The 25111-nt window shown below is 40.9% G+C and overlaps 1 protein-coding gene across 9 annotated transcripts in view; it reads left to right on the top strand.

The window, feature by feature from the left end:
• The window catches only part of LOC309524607 (contactin-4), a 547669-nt gene that overhangs the window by 271082 nt on the left and 251476 nt on the right, over positions 1-25111 (top strand). For 5 of the 9 annotated variants that reach the window (XM_082209344.1, XM_082209343.1, XM_082209346.1 and 2 more), the window contains one exon: positions 8036-8176. The exons of the other annotated variants lie outside the window; for them this stretch is intronic. In XM_082209344.1, coding sequence (XP_082065470.1) covers positions 8122-8176 — 55 coding nt within the window. In that variant the 5' untranslated portion in view covers positions 8036-8121. The remainder of the gene's footprint in view (positions 1-8035; positions 8177-25111) is intronic. 9 annotated transcript variants of the gene reach the window in all.

Raw genomic sequence — 25111 nt, 5'->3', positions numbered from 1 at the left:
CAAAATTCTTCAAATCTACTGTTACATATTTTCAATGACTACAACACATATCAGGAATTTTCATTAAACTATATATATTTGTATGGACTTCGTTGACATTTGCTTAAATTACAAACTACTGAGTCAGATTAGCACTCAGAACAACACTGAACAATTTTGTAGTCATAGTAATAGTATGTTTTCGATGTAGATTTGTTTGATGAGCTAAATTAGTAGACTTAGTTCAGTCCAGCCCAAAATGAATTAAAGCTGATACTACAAAAATTCTTCCACAGCTGAATAGTGCACAATGGATATGCCAAAGGATGCTGGGAGATAAATTCCAACAATTTACTTCTAGTCCCAATTGCTCTGGGAAGCCTATTTTCTCAGTAAGAGAAAATACACAGCTTTCTAGATGCTATTAGTTTGAAAAATTAAGGGTGGATGTCTTTTTGTGTGAGGCAAGTGGAACGTTAATGGCATCACAGGAGTAATAAAGAACTAAGCTCCTAACCTTATGTTTGAAAAGTCTGGGGTTGAAGGCAAAAGCTGTTCACTTAAAGAATGGACAGTGTGAAGCAGCCTTGAAAGATAGTATCTGTAGGCTAGGAGAAAGGCAGTTAAATAATCAGATAATATAAGCTACAGAGAAATGGGCCTTTCAGTCTTTGTAGAAATGTGAACTCTTAACCAAACAATGAAAAATATTTGAACTATAAGCACAGTATTTCTAGGTTAGAAATCCACTCCAGGCAAAGAATGAGATGAGATTAGTAGCTGGTCGGAAATGTATTTACTTACTTATTAGCATTGCTAATTCGTTTATAACCTGCATTTAGGTTGAAAGAATATACACAAAAACAGAACAGCTAACAGTGTAAAGTTTAAACCAATATAAGTTATATCAGTTATTTTGATTTGGATAATTGTTTTTGTGTTAATAGTTGGATGCATAACTGATTTACTGGTTGTATACATACTGCTGTTTTTTGTAAACCGCAAGAATTAAAATGTGTGTGTGTGTGTTACAGTAGCCTTCTATTCCTCTAAAAATTGGGGGAAGCGTTAACCATCAGTAGCAGTTCTATTTAGCCGATTGCAACTTGTGACTAGGACTTACATTTGTTAATGTGCTGGAAGCTGCCCAGAGTGGCTGGGGAAACCCAGCCAGATGGGTGGGGGATAAATGATGCAATTATTACCATTATTGCTGTGGTTGTAAACAGAGGCATTTGTGAGGGCGTTTAGTGAGGAAGTTTGAGGGAGAGTCCCGGGGTGCTGTCTCACAGTAGACATAGGATCAGGATGTTGTGCTAAACTACTCCTGCAGCAAATGCCTTGCTAGAAAAGAAGGTACAGCAGCTTGAGGGCCTGCCTAGTCACACTTCCACCTACTGGGAAAGAAAGAAGAAGGAGAGAAGGTGGAACTTCTCAACACCTACTTTGCCTTTGTCTTCACCCAAAAACAACAATGCTTCAGCTGCCTAAGTTGCCACCATGTAATTTGCAAAACACTGTGGCAAGGGCTTTTTATCAAGGAATTAATGTCTAAGTAGACCAGGAATTACTTAATAAAATAGAATTCTCATATGAACTAGTATAGTTTATCTAATGCTACCCAGGAATGAGCAGAACAGACTTCCACTCATGCACTAGGACTGAACCCTCATCTGTTCATCCCTGCAACCCCCTCAAAATCTGCTCTGGAGGGCAGTCTGAAGCAGCTTTTACAGGCTTGGGGGTGGGCTTCCTGGAGAGGAGAGGAATCTGTCAGATTTTCAGAATTGTTTTTGAGGAACTTGGAAGAGACAAAATAAGAAAGATATGTACAGAGCCCACTGTCTCTTCTGTGATGTTAGGTCTCTCATTTTGTTTAGATTGTGATTGAGTTTCATGACAACTGATGGTGGATGTGCTGCAGCGAAATGGGACTTTCTGTACACCACAGAGAGAAGAGGCCTGACAAGTATGAATTGCTAGGCTGAGACGGGCTCTTGCTTTGTTATTGTGTGTGACTTCAGTGTAGCAGCAAAATGAAATCACATCCTAGTCTGACAAGGAGATACCCAATAACTCAATATGTGCTTCAGCTATTTAAATTCCATTTATCCCACACTGTGAACATTATGCATAATAGCCTCATTTGACAAAGTAACTTCGTACAGTAGGCTGCTTGCATATAAGTATTCTGCATGGTGCTTATCATATCAAAGGCTTTTACGTATATGTCATTCTCATGACATATAAGGAAGATGTGAGACATTTCATGATCTGGCATGTTTTCTGGAAGAATGAGTGGTGAGTTGAGTTCATTTGTTGATCCCACTATCTTGCTTCTATAACTCTTCCTCTTGTAACTGCTTTCCCTCTTCTTATTTCCTCTGCTTTCACTTGTAATATAAATAAGGTGATTTCTGAAATACTACGTTTGCATAAGTTTCATTGGGAATATATCACTAAATGCCTCCTTGAAGACTAAATTAATGTCAAGTAATTCCTTTTACAAGGACTGGGCGCTATATATAGTGCATCATGTTTTGCAGGGAAGTTAGAGGTACTGTACATATTTCATGAAAACTATGCAAGTATCAAGTGTGTAGCTCAAAAAAGGAGAAGCTGAAAATGGAGATCCATGTTCTGCAAGAAAGATATTAGTGCTTTTCATAGTACACTTCCTTACTAAGAACACCTGTTTAATTAATTATTTAAATGCATGACATGCAGTTCATTTTCCAAGGAACTCAGTGCAAAGTGGGTCAACCAGTTCCCCCATGATTCCAGTAGCAGAACTTTGGGAAGCAATAGTGTGGAATAAAGGCAATAGTTCCTTCTTTGGTAAGGCCATTTATGTTGGAGTTATTTCTTCTAGGATAAAATTAAGTGGCCCGTGTTAAGTAGCTATTGGTGAATTATTATTATTATTATTTGGATGTATCGTTATTGGCCCACTAGTGGGTGGCATATGAAAAGGGCTTGGTAGGGTGGGAAGGCAAACGTGGACACTAATTCTTAGTTACAAAGTTCTTGTAATGACCACCCCAAATAGATAAAATCCAATGAGAGGAGGATCCAAAAGTTGTTGGAAATGCTGGTGGAGACTGCATACACAGTATATCTTTAAAGTACATTGCCGCCTGCTAAAGTATTTGTGGGGTTGTAGTTTATCCCTTACAGAGCTACAAAGACAGTAAGAGGAAGGAGTCTGTTGGAGCTCAACTTTCAGCACAGTGGAAAACTGTACATTAGCATTTAGTACAGGTAACTCTGGAAATTGAATTGGCCATAGTGACATGAAACACTTTCTATGGGTGCTGCTGGTGTACCAGCTACAGACTTTCCTAGGCAGTGATGGCCTGGCTGTCATGTCTGAATTTCTGCAGTGCCTTGTACATGGAACATCCTTGATAGTTCAGAGGCCTCAGTTACTACAAAATAACACTGCTAGACTTAAAACAATTGCACTAGTAATCCATGAGCGTTAGTAGCCACCTTTCAATGGGGTCAAGTACACTACAGTTTGCTTCTTCCGTTGTGCAATCTAGAGTGAAGCTTCAGGGGCATGTAGAGAGTGTTAGCTGAATTAAGCACGTTGGTACAAGAGGCTTCCGTATTATAATAACAACAACAACAACAACAACAGCAAAGTTGTTAAGGACGAGCACAACTAATTTTATTTTAGTGATCTCCTGTATGCACTCTTGTTATACTTTTATAGGATTAAACAGAATCAATCATTTTAAAATTGAAACTGAATTCATTGTGCTGCAACAGTCTTTAATCACCCTAGGTTTACTTGGAAGTAAGTTATATTGTTGGGATTTGGTTCCATGCTGGCATGTTAATGATTGAAGACATGCCACCTAATCCTGCACATAATTTCCACTGAGTTACTCTGAAGGAAGAGTGCAAAGCATTGCAACATTACTCTGACAAACAGTCATTACACTCGGTTTTAGAGTTGTTTTTTTATGCTCATCTTTAACTTGACTTTTATTTAGGTGATTAAAATGCCAGTCGTTGCCTGGCATGCACAACATACATCATTAATGGTGATTTATTTTGGCATTTAACAGAATTGGCACACAGTAGCACACCAGTGGGCAGAAGAAAAACAAACGTGAGGCAATTCCCAAAGAAGCCTATTCTTGTTTGCAGCTCTTTTGATACGGCTCTGAGTTACTTTATAAAACATACTTTTTATGGGATGCCAGGAGAAATTGACAGTACAAGCAATAGGACTTTATATGCAAACATCTTCATGGCAGACTGATTTGTTTTCCTTCTGAATGGGAAAAATGGAATTGCTTTTTAGTCATCAAAGCAACACATAGGTTCAACAATTTGTTTTCCAAAGGTTCTGAGTACCCATAGCAGTGTATTTCATTTGCTGAGAGCCTCTGAAAAAGAGCCCCTAAACACTTTTTCAACAATGCCCATGTTGCTTCTTCCTTGCCTTATCATGCTCAGAGTTCTTACAGTCAACTTTTTCTATCAAAATCCAATTACGAACAAAGGTGCCTTTCAAAACAATTTGCCACAGCTGGATGGAATCGCCAAAAAGTAAAGTTAGAAAAGCATCAGCACAAATGTGAGAACAGCATTAGATTCAAATTGTATTTATATATCATTTTTCTCCATCTCTTCAGGTCACTTGAAACTATGCAGATTTTCTTTTCCTTTTTTCCTTTTTAATAAGGCAAACATTTATATGTTTGGTGCCATTTAGAGTCTGCAATTTTTGTGTGCTTATACATTACAGAAATTAGAAGAAGGGCAGAATGCATGTATTAAATTGGGGCATTTTGGAAATTATTGAACATACAAAAAATGTAGCTATGGGTCATATACAACAAAACTGTCCCTGTTCACCTGCACAATGGTATTTTCTTTCCATCTTCTCTATCCCCACTTCCCCAAACTGTTCTGGGAGTTCCTGTATATGAGTTTTTGAAGTGGGGCACAAAGACTGGAGTAGAAAATGAAGTCCCATAGCTGAAACAGAAGTGTTAAGGGGACAGCTTTTGGATAACCGTATAGTAAAGATTTTCCTTCCTGGCATGTGTAGCAGTTTTAATGAGAGTCAGCGTGTTTTAGGAGAAGCAGTATTTGAAATACAAAATAATAAAGTACATGCACCAATTACAAGTTACATGAAATGCATAATTGCATTTTTTAATGTCTGTTTTGGCTTTTAACCGAGAGCGGGGTGGATCAGGATTGGGGCTGCACATGGTACACAACCTGTTTTTCTGCACCACAGTCTCAATAATCCCTCTCCCCCACAAAACTCTGTTTGCCAAAGGAACAAGACTGTTTAAAAGAAACACACAGCTCTGATGGTAAATTCGAAATCAGTAAATACAATTTGTTTTTCACAAGAAAAACAGCAACAGCCATAGAGGCCACAAACATAATCTAGCGCAGCCCCTTGCAGTGCAGGAAGCTTTTCCCCAACATGGGGCTCAAACCCATGACCTTGAGATTAAGAGTCTCATGCTCTACCAACTGAGCTACCCCAGGATGTAGTTTTAACTCTATGGAACTGTGATAACACCTTGGGGATGTCACTTCTCAAGATGATAATTTTGTGGTGACAAGTGTCCACTCTGGGCTTTACTGCGAGCTTGAGGCTGTTTGAGTCCAATATTTTGGGACTCAAATATTGTCATATTGTTCAGATGACATCCATACCCGTCAACTGCCCTGGTACAAACGGGTGGTTTCGGGCTGTACTTTTTTCAGGCAGGGCACCCCAAATGTGTGTTTTTGGGTGCTGTGCCTGAAAAAGCACAGCTCGAAAAAGAGTGATCTCACATGGCAGTGCGGACCTGGAAGATGGGCCTCCTTTCCCCCCACTCCTAGCTCCTTCTCCCTTTACACCTGACCAAACAGCTCTTCATTTACACCTCATCTACCCCTTTGCCTATCCACTCTCAGCTTTCCCCAAACCCCTCTGTCTTACCCCAAACCACCCCCTTCCCTTATAGCTCACCCCAGTCCCTTTTTAAAGCAGGTGGAAGATGCTCCCATTCCCCTTAAAACAGCTCACCTGGGCTACCTTCCACCTGTGCTACTGGCTTGCCTGCCAGCCTTCTGTTCTGTTCTGATGCCAAAGTTGCCATGGTTGCTTATTGGCAGAGCCTTGAACAGCACAGGAACCACAGGGGACTGGGAGAGACAATTTAGCCATTTCCCCACTACCACCCTAGTCCTGATGAAATTTCTACCCCAAAATTGGGCTACAATTGGCTTCCTTTCTGATAAACATAGATTGAGGGTAGGGGTAGTTAATTGGAACCATCATAGATGGAAAGAGTTAAACTCCCCCTCGCCACCCACATGGTTCCTATGTTCCCCATACACTTGTTACTTACATTTTCTTAAAAGGGGAGCTTTAATTTCATTGGCACAATTAATGTATATGGCCCTAAAACCTGCTGCATCCTTGAACTGTCCTTTAAAGATACGAGGCAGGAGCTGCTGAACATTGCATAGCAGAATCTTTGACATGCTCCTTGCCCAATTAATAATGTTTGCTGTAATCATTTGCGTTAAAATGCTATTCAGTTCCATTGATCAACACTTTTCTGCTTATCTGCAGTCAGCTTAATCACCGAACGTGTCAGAATTGTGGAATATATTCCAATTACTCCCTTCAAGTAACATCTGCAGATCAGATGATAGGGATTCTTAGTCTTCTCAGCACATTGAACCTGACTTTATTAGAAACTGAACAATTTTAACTTACAAAAGCAGGCAGGGACCTCTAATGATACCACTTCACTTTCTATTAGGCATGCCGTTTGTCTTGTAAACTTGAAGGCTCCTTAACTTCCAGACATCAGAAAGATGAATAAATGATGAGAACATATGATTAGATGGCTTTATTTATTTTTAATCTAAAAATGCCTAGCATAGATGCTTGAAGTGATGTGTGTGTTTGGGTGGCTGTGTGTGTGTGTGCGTGCGCGTGCACACACACACACACACACACACACACACACACACAGCCACCCAAACACACAGGCAAAACATTGTGGAACTAGTTCTCTAAAACTACTTTTAAGGGAGGGTGTTTGAATTTATATTAGATTGAGCGGAGCTTAGATTAAGAATACTGGAGCAAGTCTGATAGAACCTTTTCGTTGAAGCCAAAATAGCAGGGAAGTTCCTTTAAAAAGGGGAGGGGTGGAGAATGGAGTCGTGCTTTACTGAAAATAAATTACCTCCAGTCAAATGGCTAAAAGAGTTTAAGTGGTTTGCCAACTTGCTGACCCCCCTCCCCCAGCTGCTCCAGAGGTCTGCAAGGAAGACAACACACTGTCATGTGGGAGATTTGAGTTACAGTGCAGCAATTAATCTCGGGCTATCTGTGCTGCTGGAAGGCCGTGAGCAATGGGGAGACTGTGCCCTAGCTCCCTGGGCAAAAAGGGATGTCTTGCTCTTCTCTAATGGCTCACCCTGACTTTGTATACAGAAGGGCATTTATCATCTCCACAGGGACCCGTAGGTTGCCCTTATTACCATTTCACTTGCTGCGATGTGAGCAAGTTCAAAGTTGTCAAGGGATAAAGTAGAGGATGACAAACACTTAGTGGACTGCCATCTTCAAGGTGTTTTGTACAATTAACTAAATAATAATTACTAGATTAGTGAGCTGGCAGTGAGGTTAATACGGCTTGTGTAAGGCTGCGGAAAGAAGATGACAGAGTGGGAAGATCTAATATCTAACTCAGAAGAGCTTTTTCCTCACAACTTGTAGGCTTTCTTTTAACTTAAAGTCTTTCTGTCACAGCCTCTCTCTCTCCCTCTCTCTCTCTCTCTCTCTCTCTCTCTCACACACACACACACACACTAAAATATAGTATTATATCTAAAGGGTATGATTTATTTATTTTTACCTGCCTCACGGACTTAAAAATAACAGCTTCTCTGCATTCCTTCGGGTGCAAATTTATTTTAGATCATATGGAAAGGTAGAGAATCTCAAAGAACATACGGAGCTGTAATCCTGAATCACATAGTAATGATATTTCTCTTTGTATCCCTACAGATTAAAGATTGTATAAAACTTAAACGAAGCAGCATTCTAATCATTACATATTGGAGTTGGGCCTCCTTTGACCTCAGAAACTGAAAATGAGGTTGCTATGGGAACTGCTCGTACTGCAATCATTCATGTTGTGCCTTGCAGGTAAAGTGTCATTTTTAAAACTTTTCCCCCTTCCTTTATTTCTTATTTTAAAATGCCACTGTAATATTATACATTAATTCAAAAGGGCATTGAATTTCATACGCCCATGATAAAGTAGCGAATAAAACTGCCCTTCTTGGCTTGTATTTAACTAGACTATACTGATGTTCTTAACCTCCTCTTTTAATAATGGTAGTACCTTCCATACCTAGGATCAAGCTACTTTAACCTGTTCCATTTTGCAACGTTTTTCATTCAGAGTGGTTAGTTGACAAGAAGCATTACTTTCCTCCTCTTTCATGTAAAGCATTTAATGCCCAATTGAGCCCTCTATTGAGGTGGCAGGTCCCCCACTTGTGAGAAGTGGTTCAGTTACAAAATGAATGCACTTAAGAAATGACTCAAATGTGTATGAATGTAGAACTCTGGTACTTGTATCACTACATTTTGCTAACTATGGCTTTATTGTTGCCCTAGGCCAGGTATGGCCAAACTTGCCCCTCCAGCTGTTTTGGGACTACAACTCCCATCATCACTAGCTAACAGGACCAGTGGTCAGGGATGATGGGAATTGTAGTCCCAAAACAGCTGGAGGACCAAGTTTGGCCATGGCTGCCCTAGGCCTTCATTTCTCTCTGCGTTCAATCTACTTTCTGAGGCCTTCTGCGTTCAATCTACTTTCTGAGGCAGATAAAAGTTTTGCTAAGAAGGATGTATTGTGGATGCTGTATGATTTTTAAAATGTGTGAGGGGCACCTTGTGATCTAGTCATTTAGATTCTGCAAGGCCTATCAGGATTTAAAAATCTGCTAAATCAAACCAGTGCTCTGTGCATCATAGTCCAGTTTCTTTCCCAACAACCTGAGCAGTTACTTTGCAAACTGTTTTGTTCTAAAAGTAGGAAATTTGCAACAGCATAGGTCCTTTCCAGTGTAAAGTTTGTCCAAGTACATCAGTTAGCGCTTTGGGCACAGCTTTGGCATGTGGTGATCATTCAGAATCACTTCACTTCGCTATGAACAAAGGTCTATGTGAAATCTACTTTCTAAATGATCAGTTGGTTTTGCATAGCAAATTCTGACCTGACTTCTTTTTAAAAGAAGGTAGCATATTTGTAATCACCGTGATAACATCTCTCATTTTTTAATTATGCTTTAACATAATAGAAGCATTGTTGTTTTTCTGAAAACTACTGTTTTATTTTTTTAAACCACATTATTTTATCTTCTATACATGCAACTGTCAGTTGGGAAAGGGATGGGTCTGGCTCTCTTGATTATTATGATTTTGTGTGAATTGAAAATGTGATCAGGAGCTTAAATTTTTTTCTATAGTGTCCAATATATATATATGTATAAAAGCAATAGTCTTGGGAGTTTCATCTGGGATTTCAGGATAAAACCTCAAAATGTTGCTGCTTTGAAATTTGATGCAGGGTGATGTGGTAAGAATTCACCTCTACACCACCTTATTTGTTACCCAGTTGAGCAACCACCTTTTGAATAAACCACAGAACCAAGGAAACTATCTTGAAGTCCAGCATCTGGATTTAGGGACCCAGCATTTATTTATCTATTGCAATCGGACAGAGCTCACTCAACTCAACATGCCAGTTGAGAAGGTCTGCCTCGAGGAACTTCAGAACAAAAGCTTATATAGTGGTTCAAACACAGCAAACAAAGTCATAAAACATCTTCACATACATCAGGAAAGGTTACAAGTCATGAGAAGTAAAACATGCATGGCTCTATACTGGTATCTTCACCCCTGCAGTTGCCTTGGAGTGGCCCCAATGTGCCCAGACCATTTTAGGTATCGGATGTCTGGTGTTACCCTGGCAACCTAGCCTTCAGTGAGGGAAGAGCATCATAAAATACTCTTCCTGGGTCTCAGATAGCTTCAAGGATAGCTGATTTACACTGTGGTGCTAAAACATCATGTCATTTGTACCACTTTCAGGGGTAGATAAGGAGAGATGGAATGCAGCGTATAAGAGGGGGAGACTCACAAATGCAGAACACACAAAAATCAAGCTTAATACATTCTAAAATCTTAAATGCAGTTACAGTGAACCACTGAAACATTATTAAAATAATGAAAATATACCTAGGGTCTCTAATTCCTATATCAGTGAGCAGTTGAACTGTGCGCTCTGGGAGTTTGCTTGTTTCCTGTTTTCTCTTGTGTTTTTTGTAAAAAAATAAAATAAAAAAGCAAAAACAACACAAAAAACTATTGCCAATTTACACACACACTTTTTCGGTAAACATGGGGGACACTTTGCCCCAGAAGATAGGAAAGAGTGACCTGGCTGTGGCAAAACTGGCACACCAGGTGCAGAATTAGCAGAGTGGAGCCATAGAAAGCCTGGCTCTTCCCCCAAAATCTTCTCTTTTGCCCTTGGGCTCAGCACCCACCCACCTGCCCAGTATGTAATATGGGTTGAACAGGCGGCTGCTTAGCAGGGCTGTGCAGGAATTTTTTTGTCTGTTGCCTCGGACTGGAAAAGTTGCTGGTGGCTGTGTGTGTGTGTGTGTGTGTGTGTGTGTGTGTGTGTTTTAACATGAGTGTGAAGCTGGCTACAGAGTGATTGCCAGCGTAGGATAGGTTGGCAGGTGCCATGTATATTGAAGAGAAGAAAAATGAAAAACACATGTTGACAGACATCCTGAGCCATCTGTTAGGTCAAGGTAGGCTTCCTTGAAGTTCCTTCAAAAGCTGCTAGGCTAGAAAGGACAGGACCTCCACTTGCTGCTTGCCCGACTCATTCATACAAACGGTGAGGCCCAAGTGGTTATGATTTGGCAAGCCCTCATTGGCATGTTAATGTGAGGGTTGTGAGGAAGCTCCTCTACCTTCGTCTCATAGGGGAGCACATTGAAGGCAGGTAGTTATGTTGGGCTGCAACCTGTTGCAGATCCCTTAAAATTCATTCAAGTATTCTTGCCCAGTGTGAGATTCAAGAGGTTCCAGACCCACTTTCCTAGCAAATCCACACACTGCCACCCTCCTCCTTTTGTTCCCTGGGGCTCCTCAGGTGTAAGGAGGGCAAGTGGTGGCATTTTTAGTTAATGTCATGGCATCAAAATGGCCTTGACCAGCCCTGCCCACCAGGAATCGGAAGTGATATCCTGCAAGCATATATTTTCTAAAGTGAAAATTAGTCCAAGCTATGAGACCTATCTGCTCTAAATATGCTGACGAGATGTTTTAGATAACGACAGTGGCTGTGTTAGCATCATGATGTGCACAAGTAGGAACAAGGTGAAGCAAGCCTCAAGTTCACCTGCTTACCTCATCCCTTCTGTGTAGCCAGGAGGAAGACCTTAGAAGGTTTCTGTCAAAGCAACAGTGAGTCTTGTGGCATCTGAAAGACTAACAAATTTATTATGGTATGCTTGAAGTATTATCCTGAGTAGCAGCTGCACATATACTCAGGGTAACATTCCGTGCAGCTGATAAAGTGGACTGTAGTCCTTGAAGGCTTACAATATAATAAATTTGTTAGTCTTTAAAGTGCCACAAGACACTTCGTAGCTTTTGCTGCAACAGACCAAAACGGCTAGTGCTCTGGGGAAATATTTTTTATCAGTTTCTATGTAGTTTATCACTGAATGTGGACAGTTTGAAAACAAGGCAACTTCAAAACATGCTTAAACATAGTTAGATTAAACCACTATCCCCAGCTGGAGGAATCAACAGGCTTCATTTAAAGGAAATGGAAAGTTAAAACATCCCAAGTACAGTGGTACCTCGGGTTACGTACCCTTCAGGTTACATACGCTTTAGGTTACAGCCTCCGCTAACCCAGAAATATTACCTCAGGTTAAGAACTTTGCTTCAGGATGAGAACAGAAATCGTGCTTCGGCAGCACGGCGGCAGCAGGAGGCCCCATTAGCTAAAGTGGTGCTTCAGGTTAAGAACAGTTTCAGGTTAAGAACGGACCTCCGGAACGAATTAAGTACTTAACCTGAGGTACCACTGTACTCCATCTGGCTTATATGTTGAAATATACTCAGAGTCGCAAAGTGATTTCATGCTCTTTATTCAGCTCATAGTGGTGAGGAGGAATGAATGCAAGTCCCCTCAAAGTATCTGCTTTATATACATTATTTACACAATGGGCTGCACATGATTGGCTAATTCCGGAATTCTACTGTAAGCCAATCAGGTTGTAGATTCACTTCAATCTGGAGCATGATTGGGTGGTTCCTGCCAACCAATCATACTGCTGCATTCTGAATTCTATTGTTCTAGGACCAATCAGACTGCTGCATTCTGAATCCTATTGTTCTGAATCCTATTGTTCTAGGACCAATCAGACTGCTGCAGTTTGGATCCTATTCAACTCAGTACATAACATATGTGGAAGGTACGCCAGCTTGTGCATGCTGCACTAAAAACATGGTTTAGTGTGACATGCAAACATAGTCTGTACGATTGTCAGGGAGAAAGGAGGAGGAGAAGAAAACCAATTACTTAAAAACATGTCTGTACTGTCATTTAGTCTACTAGAATCTAGGTTATTTATTTATTTTTTCATAAATCTTCTAGGATCTCACATTTGCAGACTTTCAGTATTGTTGGTTCACCAGGTTTTATTCAGAAAGAGCTATTTGCTAAACCTGTCAAGCAAAATTGAATGTCTGCTTTTCTTTCATAATGAAAGCGAATATACACACGTGACATTTCCGAGGAAATGGATCCCTGAGCTATAGCTTGTCATATAATTTTATGATAATGCTTTTGTTTTTAATAAGTTCATTTTCTTGAAAATGAAAAGGCTGTTAAGGACTTATCTGTATAGTCTAAGTGATTTCTTACGAAATTATAGAGGCCATACAGTGAAAAGCGTACAGGGTAGACGCAGTACATCTTTTCATTGAGCTGTATAATGTGGAGCTGATTTAAAATATATATAATTATCTAATGGCATAGCATGCATATGAAACACAGGGACCTTGGTAATGATGAGCTACAACATTAGTGCTGAGTGGTTTTTGTTGCTTTGTTTGTTTCCCCCCCTGCCGTAAGTTCTGATTCTGAAACTGCTAACCCATGTGCCATAAATAATATGGGGGGGTGCATTCCCTACTCTATTTTTAGGCTTCATTTAGGCGGGGGGAAGCTCAATGATGTTTGAGTTTTGTACTCCAAAAACAGCTGGAGTCGCAAGTTTGGGAAACACTGATCTACGCCCATTTCTGTATGGCTTCAGGCCTGGTTTTGGCACTGGAACAGTCTTGGTTGCCATGACTGGTGACCTTCATCAGGAGGAGAGGGCAATGTGACTGTGTCAATTTTCCTGGACCTCTGGACAATTTTTGATACCATCAGCCATGATGTACTCTTGGAATGGCTATGTGAATTGAAGGCATGGTGATATGGTGGATCCACTCCTACCTGCACGTCTGTTTCGGAGAGTGAAAGAGGGGGTCTGCTGTATGGCCCTATGGCAATAATGTTGTGAGGTCTTTTGGGGTTCCATCTTGTCCCCAAAGCTTTTAAACATTTATTTGAAGCTGTTGGGGGAGTGGTTATTGGGCATTGTGTAGACTATTGTGCCAACAGTTTGTGGACAACATGCAGCTGTTTCTCCTTGTCACTTCAATCAGGTGAGGCTATGCAGGTGCTGGACCGTTGCCTAGAGGAAATAATAGGCTGGATGGGGGGGGGGCTGTTAAACTGAAGTCAAATCACAACTTCATTTACTTCATTTAGCAATAACTTCCCATAAAGCAGCCCAAAGCAACTGACAATGAAAACATCATGAAAACATACATAATAAGGAATTTCAAATCCAGTACTGATACACACTGAGGTAAAAATATTTTTAAAGGCTTATTATTAATAATAATAAATTTATTATTACCGTATTTTTCGCCCTATAGGACGCACTTTTTCCCCTCCAAAAATGAAGGGGAAATGTGTGTGCGTCCTATGGGGCGAATGCAGGCTTTCGCTGAAGCCTGGAGAGCGAGAGGGGTCGGTGCGCACCGACCCCTCTCGCTCTCCAGGCTTCAGGAAGCTCTGCGCAACCCTCAGGAGACCGGCTCCGAGGGTTGCGCAGAGCTGCCTGCAGTCCCGGGATCAGCGCAGCTCTGCGCGGCCACTGGGAGCGGGGCGCGAAGTCCCGCCCCCCTCCTGATGGCCGCGCAGAGCTGCCTGCAGTCCCTGGCTCTGCGCAGCTCTGCACGGGAGCCGGGCGCGAAGTCCCGCCCCGTTCCCGATGGCCGCGCAGAGCTGCCTGCAGTCCCGGGATCAGCGCAGCTCTGCGTGGCCATTGGGAGCGGGGCGCGAAGTCCCGCCAAGCTCCGGATGGCCGCGCAGAGCTGCCTGCAGTCCCGGGATCAGCGCAGCTCTGCATGGCCACCGGGAGCGGGGCGCGAAGTCCCGCCCCCCCTCCGGATGGCCGCAGAGCCCCATAGCCAGCCCCACAAGCTCGGGGGACAGCGGGGAGGCAGAGCGCGCCTTCCCACTGTTCCCCGACCTGGTTCTTCCAGCCCCGCACCTGGGGGGGGAATAATTTTTTCCCCTTTATTTCCCCCCCCCCAAAAAAAACTAGGTGCATCCTATGGGCCGGAGCGTCCTATGGGGCGCAAAATACGGTAATACCTTTCCCATCTAGCTGGGTTTCCCCAGCCACTCTGGGCAGCTTCCAGCAAAATTTAAAAACCTGATAAAACGTCAAACATTAAAAACTTCCCAATACAGGGGTGCCTTCAGATGTCTTCTAAAAGTTGTGTAGTTTTTTATCTCCTTGGCATCTGGTGGGAGGGCGTTCCACAGGGAGGGCACCGCTGCTGAGAAGGCCCTCTGCCTGGTTCTCTGTAGCTTAACTTCTTGCTGTGGGAGAACTGCCAGAAAACCCTCAGAGGTGGACCTCAGTGTCTTGGTCTTCAGTGGGTGCTGAAAAGGCAACAGGCACTTGTCTCTATTTGGGCTAGTTCCACCTTAAAGATAACTTATTATGTTTGACATTTCCTGCTGTTCAGGTTTGCATGTACATACACCATTTCACAGTCTTCTTACTGTTTCAGATGGTACTGATTTTATGCAAATTCTGACACACACACACACACACACACACACACCTCCCTGCTCTGAATAAGAACTACTTTTGTTGTCAAGCTGTTGTTTTCACAGCTGCCAACACACTACTGGTTATCCAGAGTTTCTTTCTCCTCATGCCAGGGCTAGCGGCCTGGACAAAAGTGGCAGGTGCTCAGCAGCATTTTTTCCCAAGCAAAGGATCCACAAAGAGATCACAGTTTACCTCTTCAGCTGGAAGGTTTTTATGGTTCAAGCTGGTAACTTCAGGTTGAAGCAAGTTGCAAGCGAGGAAGTGATTGCCTTCGATAATCATTTTCTCCTCTGTTTCGGTTAGTTCAATTTTTCAGAACCAGATGGGGGTTCTGATACCTTGTTGCTGTGATCTTATGTACATTTGCCTGAAATTAGTCGTGTTGAACATAATGGGAGTTACTTCTGGGTAAGCATGCATATAATTTTGTCTGGTGTTTCCAAATGGAGCCCAAATTAATGGAACGAATATGCTAAAATGGCTCTGATAGTCCCTGCCCTTGTAAATGTATCAGAGCCAGAATTATTGATTTGGAATTTATCAGGGCCTGAAACAATCTTGAGGTATCTCATTATGCATTCAAGGAAGCAGTCTCTCCCCCCCACCCACCCCTCTCTCTCTCTCTGTGTGTGTGTGTGTGTGAGAGAGAGAGAGAGAGAGAGAAAGAAATGTGGACACATGTCAATTAAATCTAGCATAATGTTTTGTTCTAGTCACAATGAGTGAAAAACAGACTGAGTGGAAAGTTTATGCTACACCGCAATGAATAAAGATGAGCAGAAAGTAATAGTAGTAATGTGGTAATTTAGTAATGTGGAAGTGAGAATTTGACTGTGTTACACCTTGCTTCCTTTTCGGCAGTTTGCAGCAGGGATAAAGTGTTGTTGTTGAACTACTTCAAAGCACAGAGCATAAAGAAAGCAATATGTTATGTTTGTTTTGCTGCTTCCTTTAAGGCACATTACAGAATCTTTTATTTTCCTTCACATGAACCTCTATAGCTGAAAACTGTCTTTGCATTATTCATTTATTATTTACTTGTCATCCTGTGAATTCAAAGTGAGTTTTCCTTACCCACAAAGTCACTTTTGAGAACTGATTTGTTCACCTGAGGTTCGTCAAGAATCAAATTTCTTGAAACAAGGATTGGTGGAAGTTCTTTATTTTGGTGGAAGCCCCTTATTTTGGAGTGCTGTAGTATGTGACAGAATGATAGTAAGAGACATCCATCATTTGTCCTACACCCAGAAGATTCAACAACAGGTATTGGTAGAAAGGTTATAGTTATTAAATACAGTGTGGAAAACTTGTGCCTATCTTAAAGGTAAAACCTAAACAGGCAGTTAGGAAATCTCCTGCCTGCAGTTAAGGGCCAAACCATCCTAGATAAACTTCATCACCCAAACAAATATGTATAGTTCCATAAAGGGAACCCATAAGTGTGCAAGCTGGCAGGTGCCTGTAAGGTTGCTTAGAAAGGAATGTGTTCCTCAGGCCGAAAAAAAGTTCCCCAGGCTGGATCTAAGTCATTCTTATTCTTTTATCTGGCTAGAACTCCATTATTTCATTGCCCTATATTACCAGGTATAATAACTGGTGTTCCACTCTCCTGAGAACTACACAAATACTCTAACAAAGCCCTGTCACGAAGAGGTTACAGGACAGGACAGACACAGAGCAGAGGAAGGGAAGTCATCATGCAAGCAGTGAGAAATGTGACAGCTGCAAGCGTAATGTATAGTCCATGATTGGTTTCAGTTCAGGGAGGTGAGATGGGATATTGCTCAGGGTGAGTTGCTAAATGGATAGATTTAAGCTCAGGCACTGAAGGAAAAAGAGTTATGGTGGAGAACTCTGGCAGGTAGGTTGAAGATGAGGTGAAGCTACTGGCTTCAACTTCTTTCCAAACCAGCAAATGCCAGAGGAGATTTATCATGGAAACCAGTGAAGGGAGGTGTACTCCTGTAATAAGAGACTGCCAGTAGTGTGTTCTCATTTGAAGCTGATTCAGTGCCCCTGCCCCCCAGCAAGGACTTTACAGCTTTATAATTTATTATGAATCAGGCAAGATAATGTCTTTGGTGGGAGAGGAGGAAATAAGAAACTATAGAAACTAGGGAGTCAGAACACACAGCATCTGCTGCTGCTGCTTCCGCTTCCCAGACAATCAACCCCAGATCTTATTGCCTCTACCATTTAGAGACAGTGGGGAGAGGAACAGAGGAACAGTCCACCACCACAACCCAGTATCAATTTGCTTTGATAAAAATAATACGTAGTATGTTCTAGGTCCTTCATTTTATTAGTGACGCTTCATTCATTGCTTCTAGGTTTCATGCACAACCGAGGGATGTGTATAGCTCTCAACATGTGTATTCAGTCAACACTAAGGAAACAACAAATTTATTGTGGTTCTAGATTTTAATAGTTGAGAAATTAATCATGGACTGTGGCTACAAAAGCCCATTGCACACCAGATTTGTTATTTTTCAAGTGCCACAGGACTCCTTGTTGTTCTTTGCTGTTACAGAATAAAACAGCTATGTTTTGGAATTTGTTCCTACTTTACAAGACACGTCAGGCAGGGGTTGGAGTCTGAGCTCTTATTTGTGGGCTTCCCATACACCTGTTTTAAATAAATGATTTAAACTCTTATTATTTAAATAATACATTAACAGAGAAAACTCAGTGGGATTTATTTTTTAAGTAGACATATATAGGATTACTCTGTAAGGCCTAGGTGTGCTCTGTTTATAATTGTAGCCATGCTAAGAGAATACTTTCCAGTTCAAACAATATGGCTTGCACTTGCTCTTCAGCAAATGTAAGCAACCCATTCCATTCACACAATGCCCTTCAGTCCAGTAGAGGATTCCGCTGGTGGAAGGTGAGAGGGGCACTGTTGGTTGATTCACCCTTAACACCTGCAGCTCCCTGTCTCGCCTTCCATGCTGTTCTGAAGGGTCCCCCAGCTCTTTTCAACAGATTTCTGGATGGTTGGAAGCTGAAGGCAAGGGAGATGGAGGAATGGGTCCCCCCCTGCCCGAGGCCTGTCCTGTGAGCAGTCTTTATAAATTGCAAGTCTTTATAGATAGCAAGTAAGAGCTTGGCTATCATAAATAATCCCTTCTTGTAGAGCTCCGGTCAGTTTTAGTTCAATACTAAAACTGAGCTACATGCCCTTATCTAGCTGCCACTTCTTTCAGTAGGGTTAATGGGGAAGAAGTTCACATGATCTAATCCTACTTTATCAATCTGTTCATCAAATATTGTGACACCTCAATTCTGAAATGAAGTAATAGGTTTTCTACTGGCTCACAGTTATACCAACTTTTGAAAAGTTTTTTTTAAAAACAAATTATAATAAAAACAAAACACAAATCTTGACTATGGTGCTTCAGTTAGATTTTTTATTTTCATTGTGCACTATTCTTGCTGATTAGCAATAAAATATACAGATTTAGAACAATAAATTACTTGGAGGCACCAATTGTTAAACAGTCTATATCATATTAATTAGACTCTGAAACAAGGCAGGCATTACAGCCATTTATAACTGAGTACTGCTTAAGTTGCTAATCAATAAAAGAGGGAACTAATTAACAAGCCAGCAGTCAGCATCTTGAGAAGAAGTTGGTGATTTCCAACTTAATTAAACATCTAAGGTGTCTAAGCTCAGAAATCTTCTGTGGCGAAGTACCATCATTTTTCTTTTATGTTTTAAAATTATGAAAGGCTTTGTGTCTTAAAAGAAACATTATGTGCGTTCCATTCCTGTTTCTTGTTGTTTTGAAAATAACAATCACTAAATCATATTTGAATTGTGCATAAGGACTGCTACATTAAAACGTTCTCATTGCAGTGTCTTGGAAATTATGTGTATTGATTTTAACTAGTGTTCTTAAGGACTGCATCTCACTTCACATTTTTCCTCAATTAAAAAATCTGAATGTGAATAAAAATAGGACATGCATATATAGGTAAAGGTAAAGGGACCCCTGACCATTAGGTGCAGTCGTGACCAACTCTGGGGTTGCGGTGCTCATCTCGCTTTATTGGCCGAGGGAGCCGGCGTACAGCTTCCGGGTCACGTGGCCAGCATGACTAAGCCGCTTCTGGCGAACCAGAGCAGCACACGGAAATGCCGTTTACCTTCCCACCGGAGCGGTACCTATTTATCTACTTGCACTTTGACATGCTTTCGAACTGCTAGGTTGGCAGGAGCTGGGACTGAGCAACGGGAGCTCACCACGTCACGGGGATTCGAACCGCCGACCTTCTGATCGGCAAGTCCTAGGCTCTGTGGTTTAACCCACAGCACCACCTGCGTCCCATGCATATATACGTCATTGTTAAAGATTTTGCAGTTTACTTTTCGTCAATTCACAGCATAATTCTGTCCACTCAAAGGTAAGTCCCAATGAGTTTAAAGAAACTTACCTCTGAGTAGACATGCACAGAATTGTGCTATGTGTTTGAAAGCTGTTGTGTACTGAAGCTTCCAAAACATGCAAATAGAATTGATACCTCATATAAATCTTGCACTTGGAATTATATGTGGCGTTGAGGTTTTTGCCCCCATACAAGGTAGAGTACATAGTGTCCTCAGTTATAATTTATCTATGGAGAAATATTGGTCTGTGGGTCACCATGATTTTTGATGTGTTTCTCCACCTGGTATGCGTAGTTCAAGGCGAACCATTCTACAGCATTTTACCTTCAGGCTGTGATTTTCAAATAAATCTGCAGAACTCAGGTTTCAAGTGATGCCCTCCACCTACCTTGGGGAGACGTTATGTAGAAATTTCACCAGCAAAACAAACGATTGCAAACAGATCCAAGATCTGGTATGCTATTTGCTATTCTGTCCCTTTTATATGTAGCTTGGGTTGGGGGTATACTATTGCAGATTCTCCAGCAACTTGTAGACCAAATGCCCCCCAGGCTGTGGTGTTGGAACTACTGAATGATAAATGCTACTTATTTACAGTAGTAGCTCTATTTGCTGTGCTAAGAAACTACACACTTGCTTTTGAAAAATCATTAATTTTCCCATATATAAATCCAAAATGCGTTTTCCCATACTATTTTTTTCTATGGCTATATGGTCCTTTCATTTAAAACTGATTCTTGTATTTAGGTTTAATGATTTGCTAGCTCGTGCTTTACTTTTGAAATTTTGTGCATTGTTATTTTGTGGGTTTATCTTTAACACGCTGATTTTAATGAAATTGCTATTCCATTCTAATGGTCTTTGAGTATATGGAATGAAGTTGCGGCTGACTGATTATATATGTATTAGTTAGGGTAGGACTCAAACCAATGGCTTCAAGAAAGGAGATTCTGACTAAACATTTGAGAAACTTTCTGGCAGCAGAAGCTGTTTGGCTGTGGAACAGACTCCCTTGGAGGTGGTGGACTCTCCTCCTTTGGACGTTTTTAAGCAGAGACTGGGTGGCCATCTGTCATGGATGCTTTAGATGAGATTCCTGCATTGCAGGGGGTTGGACTAGATGGCTTTTGGGGTCCCTTCCAACTCTTAAGATTCTGTGATTCTACCAGATGAGTCCTTAATGCACACTTGCACATTTAGATGAAGTAACCTGGATCCATGAAACAATTCTTTAAAAAGCAGTGGTATGATTCTGGGTCCCTGACAGCCCTCTAAACTCTGGCAGGCTTTCCCTGTAAGCCTGTTAAACTCTAACCTCTTCTGGAGTTAACAAGATTATTGCAGTAGTAGTACTGCGCCTTTTCTTCCTGAACAAATCTGTGGAAGAGAAGAAGGGAGAGGGTGTAGGTAAAAATGTTCTCACTCTTTACCCAGGTTTGATTTGTGAGTAGAGTTGAAGATGATCTTCAAAGAAGGGAGTTTGAACATCCAGCATACTGAAAACAAAACTATTTTAGGTTTGGGGCGTGAGGTGCAAGGAGACTAAAAGAGAACAGTGAGTTGAGAGATGAGAGCAAGTGCTTTTTTTGAGGGGGGGGGATAATGGAAATGGAAAAGTTTCTTGGACTAAGGAGCTATATAGTGTTCCACAAAGGGGGGAAATGATTTAAGGAGTTCCAGCCCAACTCTCCGAAAGATTTCATGTTGGAAGACTCAAACTGAGGATTATATTCATGTAATTGCCTTTGATTTCACATAATCATATAGATATGGGAGTGATCTGTGTGCAAGGGAGAGTTGAGGAAAGTTAGGAGGAGGCTGGAAGGAAAAAGAGAGGGGGGTGCATAGGGGGTTGCAAAAAAAGGAGGGAGTGGGAGATAGGGAAATGGAGTTGAAGATGAGACTAGGAGAATGAAACAGTCTGAAGAATAGGATGGAATATAATTGGGTGGAAGATGGATAGGGTGCTTAGCAGTTGCAATGTGTGGGAGAAGGAAGATGCAAAAGATTACCACTGGGTGGATGGGTGTGGATGGATGGTTGCACAAAAGGAGCTGGGCATGGACATGGGGGTGAAGGTAAAGCAGAGGTGCAAAGCAGGGCTGCAAAAGAAGAGAAGCGGCTTCAGAAATGGGAGCTTAGTAGTTGCATGAGGTGGGAAGGGATAGCTCTAAGTCTAAGGACTTAATGGGGAGATATCAGCGGGTTAGCAAGCAGAGTGAACGGGGTAAAGAAGGAATTCAAGTATTTTTGCTGCATAACTTTGATTATGTTTCTATCCTTGTTTTTGGCTTTAAAAAACCCCCACAACAGAACACCCCTCCCTTAAGAAAATTAAAATGTAACTTGGAAAAAATAGGGAACTGCACAGATATGAGTGGGTTGTTCTTCCCACTTCCCCACAATCTGTTTTAACAGACAAAGTGGGACTCACAAATCTCATGGTGAGATCAATGATGTTCACAGATATCAGCATGGATTGCAGCAGGAGTGGGCAAAGCAAAAGTTTACCAAGTCAGTAATAAATTTCAGTAAATTTCCATAAACATGTTACTATTTTATCTCCTTAACAGCTTGCTTTGAGTCCTGTTGAATTGGAATTAAGAAACTCGGTTAATTTTTTTTGTTTACTTCTGTTTTTCCCCCTAATGGTCTTCAGAATGAAGTGGTGTTTTGCCTTCCTAAGCTGCTTCTAAAATAACTTCACTATGCATAAAACATTCTGAAAGCTTTACTTTTCCTCCCTCTATGACACACAAAGTTAAATGTCTGCCAAAGGAGATTTCAGAATTGATGTGGGAAAGGTTGTTAGCCTTCTGTTAGGTCTTACACTTTTGAGTCAGCAGCTGAATTAACAGCTCATATGTTGAGTTAAAAGCAACACAAGCACAATGCCTGTATATACATACATATATATAGTACTGAAGCAGCACTCAGTTACTGGTAAAATTAACCTCTGGCTTTGGCTATCTTCCTCCTAGGACTGTAGTGATTCTGTGGCATGTAAATTATTTTAAAAATGTTGTCTCTGGTCGTAAATACTTGAAAGATTCATACACATAAGAATGTGTGTGTGTTTCGTAAGTGGAGAATAAAATATAAAACAATATTTTTATATTTAAAATTTAGTACGTATGGAATTACCAGAAAGCACTTTAGATGTGACTCTTGAACTTTTAATGGTTGTGACAATTTGTATTTTGACTAAGAAAGGGCAGTTTCTTGAGTTAGAGAATATGGGTTGTAGCCAATGCTAATCCTACACAAACACATTGCACTTAGTGAGCATGGCTGACTTAGGTTAATTGTTTCTATTTTGAGTAGAATTTAGTTGAGTGCAACCCATAGAGACCCTTTTCCCATTGCAATTCTTCTTTAGGAGACCTACAGCCAGTTGAAATATGTGTGAGATTATTTGAGAAAGGACTGTCGTAATGGCCTTTGCAGCATATCCTCCAAGACTGCTTACGTTATGAATGGCAATGTGTGACTGGACAATCATGATTATTTTTCTGCTCGTTAATGTCACATGCTGCTTATGAACACTACAGGAGCAATTGGTTTGGGGGACGAAAGTAGACTGCTTGGATACTTGCCCTCTTATCTATGGTTAAACCACAGGTGGGGGATACTTTGCACAAACAGAGGCAACCCTTCTACTTTAGGCAGTGGAGGGTGAGGACTTTGAAAGAGAAAGGACACTGCTTTTTAGGTTGAGGACAATGTCTTCAGTGATGTAATCCTATAACCAAATTCTGATTGGCTTTGTTCTGTTGTGGTGTCACAGTAGCTCTTGTGCTTCCTAGTTGACTGAGATTGGTTCTGCTGGGAAGAAAGGACCCTTGGAAATGGCACTGACGTAATGTGTTGAAGGGAATGGCTGCTAATCACTATAAACATCCCCCCAAATGGTATGGGGTGGGGTGGGGAGTCCATCTTCTTTGTGGAATCACACCTTTCGCCCTGAACACATCCTCAGTTGAACATTCAGCACAGTCTTATTCTTGTCAAGACTGAACAAAAAATAGTTCTGTGAAATGTCTCTAGGAAGAAGAAGAGAAGAAGAGTTTGGATTTGATATCCCGCCTTTCACTCCCTTTAAGGAGTCTCAAAGCGGCTAACAATCTCCTTTCCCTTCCTCCCCCACAACAAACACTCTGTGAGGTGAGTGGGGCTGAGAGACTTCACAGAAGTGTGACTGGCCCAAGGTCACCCAGCAGCTGCATGTGGAGGAGCGGAGACGCGAACCCGGTTCCCCAGATTACGTGACTACCGCTCTTAACCACTACATGTGCTTAACTTTTAGCCTCTATAAATTCTTTGTTATTTATAGTATAGCTTTATTTAAAATTCTGTATATTTTCTAATATATGATCAAGGTGCTAGGAATGGTGTGCACTTTAAATTGTTCTCTTTCGTACCATTTGGTATACTACTGCCATGCAGTGACTTCTGATTACATAATTTCTCTGTGAGAAACATTTTTGCTTAGTTGAAATAGGTGATCCTTCCCCCACACTCCAAATTCTGTGGCTTTTATGGAAAAGCATGACTAGCTTTGCTTTTTACAGACCTCAGGGTAGTTCACATTATTAATATATTATTTCTCCTCCCTTCTCCCTTCCCTGGCTTTTGTCCAGGCTGATCTGAGAATAAGTTACTTCCCAATCTCAGATGCAGCCACCAAGCCTCAAAATTGTGATCTTAAGAATACCAACGCACAAGACAAGTTGCTCTTATTTTTCTTATTTAAACTTAATTAATAATTATAAAAATAATAATCCACATTTACTGCAACCAGGGTGGATTTGATTTAAATCAAATCGATTTAAATCTCTAGTCAGTAAGACTTGATTTAAATCACTTGTCATTTTTTTACAGAAAGACTCATTCTTGCTGGTATAATCTTAATATTTAGAACCAGGCGAAGGTTTCATTTTTGGAATAATAAATTTTCAGAGTAGTTTTTACAGTTATACCAAAAATTATTGATTTGGTTATACTATTAGAAATACATAGGCAGATAATTATGAAATTATTGTGAGCTTTAATGTTAACTGTTTATATTTGGACAACTTTTCTGCTGTACTTTATTGGAAGGAGAAAAATAAACATTTCCTTAATAACAATTTATTGAACTAAAGCAATAACACTACAGCATATGTATCCATGTTTGTTAACTTATGTGGTGAAACGTTGTTTTTTAAAAACCTTAGACTGAGTTTTAGCACGCATGAAAAACTTAAAACAAATCCTTATTTCCTGATGAATAGCCTTCGGACTATAATGTAACTTAAACAGAAAACTATCTTTAGAAAGATTTTTCCTCCAGAAGCATTTTATTTTAAAAATCCGATTTAAATTAAAAAAAATATCTGATTTTTAAATTATTTTTTTGAAAGAAATCATTGATTTTTATCCACCTTGACTGCTACCCACTTACATGATTAGTTCTTA

This window comes from Podarcis vaucheri, assembly GCF_965113315.1.
Source record: "Podarcis vaucheri genome assembly, chromosome: 2".
In the NCBI taxonomy this organism is placed as follows: Eukaryota; Metazoa; Chordata; class Lepidosauria; order Squamata; family Lacertidae; genus Podarcis; species Podarcis vaucheri.
The sequence above is the reverse complement of the archived record's forward strand: the minus strand, read 5'-3'. Positions and strand labels throughout refer to the sequence as shown.